The 7,345-nt window shown below is 44.6% G+C and overlaps 1 protein-coding gene across 1 annotated transcript; it reads right to left on the bottom strand.

The window, feature by feature from the left end:
- Positions 1 to 2,628: 2,628 nt before the first annotated feature.
- Positions 2,629 to 5,728, bottom strand: SAT1 (spermidine/spermine N1-acetyltransferase 1). The gene is made up of 6 exons (XM_080719176.1): positions 5,648 to 5,728; positions 5,307 to 5,358; positions 5,133 to 5,216; positions 3,378 to 3,479; positions 3,251 to 3,291; positions 2,629 to 3,097 (listed from the first exon to the last, which is right to left on the bottom strand). Exons 1-6 carry the CDS (start codon positions 5,711 to 5,713, stop codon positions 2,927 to 2,929), a joined length of 516 nt encoding a protein of 171 aa, XP_080575302.1. The 5' UTR covers positions 5,714 to 5,728; the 3' UTR covers positions 2,629 to 2,926.
- Between the last annotated feature and the right edge of the window lie 1,617 nt (positions 5,729 to 7,345).

Genomic DNA, 7,345 nt, shown 5'->3' with positions numbered 1-7,345 from the left:
TTTATGGTACCGGGGATTGAAAGCAGAGGTATTCTACCTTCTACCTTCAAGCTACACCCCCAACCCTATTTTATTTATATTTTGAAACAGGTTCTTTCTAAATTACTGTGTGCTGGCCTTGAATCTGTGATCCTCTTGTCTCAGCCTTCCAACTACTGGGATTATAGGCCTGTACCACTGTAACCAGTTTATTGTTCAGTGTTTATTCGTACTAGGGATTGAACCCAAAGGGCATTCTACCTCTGAACAGCACTTCCAGCTCTTTTTAACTTTTTGTTTTTATGTGGTGCTGGGGATTGAACTCAGAGTCATTTTACTTCTGAACTACACTTCCAGCCCTCTTTTTTAAAGTTTTGAAGTAGGTTCTCGCTAAGTTGCTGAGAGCCTCACTAAGTTGCTGAGGTTGGCTTTGAACCTGCCATCCTCCTTTCTTAGCCTCCCAAGTACTGGGATTACAGGCACATGCCACCATGCTTGGCTTAACTTTTTATGGGTGGGGAAGGGATTGAATCCAGGGATGTTATACCTCTGAGCTGCATCCCAGTCCTAAATAATAAATTTTTATTGATTTTTTTATTTTTATTTATTTTTTATTTTTTGGTGGTACTGCGGGTGGAACCCAGAGGCTTTCTACCTCCGGGCTATACTCAAAGACCTTTTTTATATTTTATTTGGAAACAGGGTCTAAGTTGCTGAGAGCCTCACTAAGTAGCTGAGGCTGGCTTCGAACCTGTGCGATCCTCCTGTCTCAGCCTCTCAAGTACTGGGATTTACAAGCGTGCACCACCACGCCCAGTTTGATTTTTTTTTATATTGAAACAGGATTTCACTAAGTTGTAAAGGACCTCACTAAGTAGCTGAGGCTGGCCACAAAACTGGTCCTCCTGTCTCAGCCTCCCAAGTGCTGGTATTACAGGTATGTACCACCACACCTCGCTCAATTTTTAATTTTGAAATAGGGTCTCACCGGGTTGCTACTGGTTTTGCTAAATTGTAGAGGCTGGTCTCAAACCTGCAATCTTCCTGTCTCAGCCTCCCAAGTACTGGAATTCAGTTTGCAAAGAAGTGTCTTTGTAATTGAGTTGAACCTCCAATGGGATGATGTCATGGTGTTTCAGCTTCTAAATTTTACATTTAAGGGATTTTGTCAGTGTGTACATAAAAACTGCATAAATCCTTTCCTCCTGATAACACAGCTGGGCGTGGTGGCGCACGCCTGTAATTTCAGTACTTGGGAGGCTGAGACAGGAAGATTGCAGGTTTTCAGGCAGCCTCAGCAACTCAGTGAGGCCTTCCACAACTTAGTGAGACCTTGATTCAAAATATAAATATAATAGGGCTGGGGGAGCAGCTCAGAGATAGAATCCTGAGTACTGCAAAAGTAAACAACCCAAACACTCCTGTATAAAATACAATCAATACAGGACCACACGTTTACATACGTTTCTTCTCATCTTGGAAGCCATCACATGTTGATATGATGGAACACAGGGTGAAATCCCTCCGCCCTGGAGAGCCCAGTATTTATTTTCTGGAGAACAGAGATATTGTTTAGGTGTCCTACAACTTCTTTTTGGAAAACATTCATCTTCGATATTAGTCTACCGTGCTTCTTATCAAATACTGTTTTCATTACTGTGGGAATTAGTGGGCTTAGGAATGTAGGTCGACGTAATGAGTAATAAGAGGAGTCTGCGCATCTAAGGAGAAAACTTTCCCTTTGCCTATTCTGTTTCATCCTCGGCACTTGAGAAAGCAGTTGTTTACTTCTTCTCCCCAGTACTTTGAAAGGCTCCTATTGTCTCTCCACTATAGAAGCCCATTATGTTAACACAGTCCTGCAAACTTGCCCTCCAAATGGGATGCTAATTTATATGATTTTTCCCTGTGTCAAACTCTGCAAATTTCCCTTTATTTGCAAGCTTTCTGGAAAACATGCCAGCTTGGCTGCTGCCTGATTAGCAGTGGCCTGCTTGCTTTAGCTTTAAAGATTATCTTGTGAGGAGTGGGGATGTAGCTCAGTGGTAGTTTCATTACCATAAACAAGGCCCTGGGTTCCATCCCCAGCACGTGTGTGTGTGTGTGTGTGTGTGTGTGTGTGTGTGTGGTATCTTGTGTGGGATGAGGCTTTTTTCCCCCTAATTTTCAGTGTTTCATAATCTGAACTCCACGTTTTACTTGGACAATGGGCTCGCTCATTCGACGCTTGTTTCTAATTTGGCTTTTCAGCTCTTGAAAATTTTGTCCCGTGAAGTGTGAAGTCATCAACATAAAGTCAAATTTTAAACGTTGCTATTCGCCTTGGAATTCAAGTGGCTTCTTTTTCAGTTTGGTAATACTAGCAGGGCATGTGACCATGAAACCTTTTTGTCATCCTGGGGCTTGAACCCAGGGTCTTGTGCGTGCTAGGCTTTACCACCGACCTACAGCCTCGATCCCTTCAAAACTTTAAGGTTGACTGAAAACTGTTTGTAAGTGATTGTAGTTAATGCATTGATGTTTGTTGGCCGTTTTTATTTTATACTACATACAGATGTATAAGTAAAAGGACTAGTAAAAATGCTTACACCGAACGATTAAATCAAAGAGTAGTTTATTAAAAAAAGAATCAAAACAGAAACTCTAAGTACCAGTGTGTACATTGTACACATTTAAATGACTCACAAGAATGAAGTTTTTTCATATATATTAAGATCACACCACCTTGTTGTTTATCAAAAGATGTTCAAGGGGAAGTCTGACTCCAAACTGCATATATGATTGCCATTTTAACAGACCACATTTCAAACATGCAACAACGTCACTGGTAATAAAGCCTTGGAATGGGTGCTCATTCTATTATGTCACTACGAATAGGATAGAAAGCAAGATAAGTTGAGAATTTATTCTAAAATAGAATGGAGGTTGTCATCTACGCCAGCACTCCTCACTCCTCTGCTGCCATTTTTATCAAGTACTCCTTGTCAATCTTGAAGAGTCTCCATCCTTCTTCACTGGACAGATCAGAAGCACCTCTTCTTTTGTAGAAGTTGATAGATGGTTCATTCCACTCTGCTACCAAGAAGTGCATGCTGCTGCAGCGACGCTTCATGGCAACCTATTTGGGGGAAGAGAGAACACAAACTCAGTGACATTTCACCTGACCCAGTTTGGACTTGATCATTACAATATTCCAGTAACCCTTACAAATCTAGGGTTACGGTTAAGGGTTACAAACCCTTACAAAACTCTCCCCCAAACTAAGACATACCTGGCTTAGATTCTTCAAAATTTCAGATCCTATACCAAAGCCTGCAAGAAAGAGTAGAATTTAGAGTCATTGTAAGGACTCACAGCCTGATTTCTCCTTAGACCTTCCCTTCTGAACGCAACCGTACCTCTATAATCACTCATCACGAAGAAGTCTTCAAGATACAGTAATTTGCCAATCCATGGGTCATATGTAAAATAGTACATGGCAAAACCAACAATGCTGTGTCCTGTAATCAGAGTATCACGTGAGACGTAGAGAATAAAAACCATCCGTTAGAGTCGTGGTGGCAAAATCAGAAGCCTCTCATAGGCTTTAAAGAAATATACATGCATGTGTCACTGAAACAAGTAGCCACCGAAATGGACTGCCTCCTGACTTTTATGCTAGAGCAGTCCAGGCCACCGCAGGCCACGGCAGACAATCTCTGTTCTCAGACATGTATTTGCGAGAAGCACACATTATGAGCGCTAGCTGAAGCCAGGCTACAACTAGACTGGCTACTCTGTGCAGTCTGCTGGCCCTCACACTCAGGAAGCCAGGGTGCTTTCATTGCTTGCCAGAGCAAAGCTGCTTTGGTCTTAAGCTAAACACACACATCATTCACATCCTAATGATATACTGGTCTGATGACTTGGGAATAAGTCGGGTTTACACGGCAGTTCAGAATAGTAAATACTGGTTGTTTACCAACTCTTGCTTCCCTATCAACACATCAGGCCAAAAGCACAATGTTTAATTTCAGAACCTGCCTTCCAATTTATACATTTTCAATTTGCTCTCCCCAGGTTATTTTTATTTATTTATTTTTTGCGGTACTGGGGATGGAACCCAGGGGCATTCTACCTCTGAGCTACACCCCCAGCCCTATTTTTTAATCTTTATTTGGAAACAGGGTCTCACTGAGTTGTAAACGGCCTCACTAAATAGGAGTTGAGGCTGTCTTCAAACTGTGATCCTCCTGTCTCAGCCTCCCAAATGCTGGGATTACAAGCGTGCGCCACCACGCCCAGCTGCTCTCCCCAGTTTTTAAGCCAGAATGAGCAGTAATGCCCAGAAACGGGTTTAAATAAAATCTCTAGACTGCTAAAAACAAACAAACAAACAAACACCTCATCCTTCATGTTTTCTGCTCATTTCTTCAAGCTTCGGGAAGAGACATCAGAAAAAAAACATGAGAAAGCACCACCCGCCCAACTTCCCCTTTTAGCTGTCTTCTGACCAGTCAACCAGGGCCAGAAAAAAAAAGTCATCTGACTCCTTCCTAAGAGGTGTCTGTAATTCCAAATGGAGGCAAAGGTTTCAAATTAAACTTTCTAGCCATTTCTATTTCTTTGCAAATAGACAGGAAGTGAGTATAATAGAGTTTCTGATCTACCGTGTTTTAAGTGTGTGATAATAGGACCTTACCTCATTTATCATGATCATCTACTTTATTGTGTAAAGGATCTTTTAGTTACCTCCCCGCCCATCCATGTACACGGAAGGGCCATGTACATGGCGAAGCTAGAGACTGTAACCTGAAGATTGGGACAAATTAAAGAAAAAAATGTGATTTAACGAAATTGTTAAAAAAAAAAAGGTTAGGTTAGGGTCAAACAAGAACCATTTTATGAAACTGAATTACAACAAATGACATTATACCTAATTCTTCCAGGTCTTCCACGGCACTGATACTGAAATAGCTCTTTTAACCCGCCCTATTATATTATGCGGCACATCACTTTTTTTTTTTCTCAGTAATTTGAACACTGGCTGGTCATTACTTCCAGCCAACCTCTCAGTAAGAAACTTCGGCCTGTGTAGTCAGGGTTCCTACACGGCAGATGCTATGTTTTACACAACACTCGGTCTCTGGCTTCTGGCTAGGGAGAGGGGTTACCTTCCGGAGTCCAGTGTTCCTTGGGCACTTCTGCAACCAGGCAGTGGTAGAAAGGGTGCTCTCCGAAACCATCCTCTAGGAGATCTGCGAGAGGAGGCGGCACAGATAGCGTTGGCCTGGGTGAAGGTTGTGATGGGCACCAAACGCTCGCCCCCGCCCGCCGCCAATGGTTACCTTTTTCGGTTAATATTACTTGGTCTTCCATGTATTCATATTTAGCCAGTTCCTGGGTCGATGCACATAGAAGAAAACGAGAAACAGAAAGGGCAGTGAGGCCACGACACGGCCAGCTCAGAGGAAAGGTACGGGCGGGCGGAGCCCAGCAACGGCCAGAGTCCTGCTGGGTGCGGCACCGCCCCACCCCGGCTACCCTCTGCCGGGATTGGTGTTGGCGGTCGGGAAAAGGGGATCCCGCAGGGCTCTCCCGCCGAGTCAATACTCAAGACGTGGACTGAGTACTGGTACCGGAGCCGCTCCCGCCCTCCGCCCCGGGACTAGCCTGGGCATTCCGCTACCTTGATCAGCCGCAGGATGTCACTGCAGTCGGCGGCAGTGGCCGGGCGGATCACGAATTTAGCCATTTTCGTCTTTTGCTTTTCTTCCCTTTGCGGACTAGGCCCCTGTACTTGAACAGCAGGAGGAGGTGGTTCCTCATTCGTCTCCCGGGAGCGTCCTCTTCTGAGTCAGGCTGGCACCATGACCCGGCGAACCTCGGTAAGTAACGAAACGCCTTCAGCGGAGCTGCGACTGGCAACAGTGCGTCGGAATCTCGCACGGACCCGGCTTTTCAGCGCGGAGAAGCCCCGCCCCGGGCTGTGAGCCGGAGGCACCTCGTCCAATGAGGACGCGATCCCGCGGCGCCCCGCCCCCTTTCCGGACACCGCCCTCTTCTGGAGCGCCTGTGAAGGAGGGGGAGCGAGTGAGGGGCGGGAGAGGAGCGTGTTACGTGAGGGGCTCTAGCGACGCCCTCTAGCGGCGCCTCAGGGAACCTTCACAGAAACCCGAGCTGGGTACTGGCCCGGACCCTGAAACCCTTAGGAAACTAAAGAAGGAATTCCCCTCTGTGGTCCCGACTCGTGACTTTGAACACTGGAGACCTTCCCGGCGTGGTGGCGCATCCCTGTAATCCCAGTACTTGGGAGGCTGAGACAGGAGGATCACAGATTCGAAGCCAGCCTCAGCAACTTAGGGAGACTCTAAATCAGAAATAAAAACAGGGCTGAGGGTGTAGCTTGGAGGTAGAATGCTCCTAGGTTTAAATCCCAGTACTACAAAAATAAACAAAAACAAAAAAATCTCAGGAGACTGGCCATTTGGGGAGGGGAGAAGGTTGGAACAGCCATTAGTGGCAAACTGTGGCTCAGGGCACCCTGTGGGCCTAGTGCCATTTGCCTCTTTTAGTCTTGCTGGAATTTTCCAGAGGCAACTTGATATGTGATGATGTCATTACTCTGATGACTAAAGGAATGTGTGTGTTTGTGTGTGTGTGTGTGTGTGTGTGTGTGTGTTATGTTTTCTAGAATTTCTCAAGATAAGCTCTTTGGATTTTGGATTTCATAATAATTTCTTTCCCTTGTACTTGTATTTTTTAGAGTTAAGCTGTTTTCTTACTCCCTTTTTCTTATTTCTTTCTCAGATCTCTGATCCTCTTTGTGGAAATACTTTCCTTCCTTCTGAGATACATCGTTCATAATTTCCTTTTTGTGGCTGTGTGGTATTAGGGGTGGAACCCAGGGGCATTCTACCTATGAGCTACACCCCCAGCCCTATTTTATTTTTTATTTTGAAACAGTTATTGAATCGCTAAGAGGCTGAGGCTGGCCTCAAACCTGTGATCCGCCTGTCTCAGCCGCGGAAGTACTGGGATGACAGGTGTGTGCCACCAGGCCTGGCTCTTCACAATTTCCTTTAGTGAAGGTCGGCCTTTGTCACACCTCCTTGGTTTGCTTATCTAGACATGTCTTTAACTCATCTTACAATTCTTGAAGGATTCATTTTACTGCTTATAAATTTCAAAGTTTGGAAGCTTTTGTTTTCCAACATATTGATGATATCTGACCATCCCCTGACTCTCTTTACTGTTGAAAGTTACATTTCCTCTTTGCACCATCCCTGTGCTTATTTCTATTAATTTCCCGTTTTAAGTGATTATTAGCCGGGCGTGGTGTTTTTCTTTAAAAGCAGGTATATTCAGTTGTAAAGTACTTGTTTCT

This window comes from Muscardinus avellanarius (genome assembly GCF_963383645.1).
Source record: "Muscardinus avellanarius genome assembly, chromosome: X".
Classification (NCBI taxonomy): domain Eukaryota; kingdom Metazoa; phylum Chordata; class Mammalia; order Rodentia; family Gliridae; genus Muscardinus; species Muscardinus avellanarius.
Note: the sequence above shows the minus strand (reverse complement) of the source record. Positions and strands in the feature narration are given on the sequence as shown.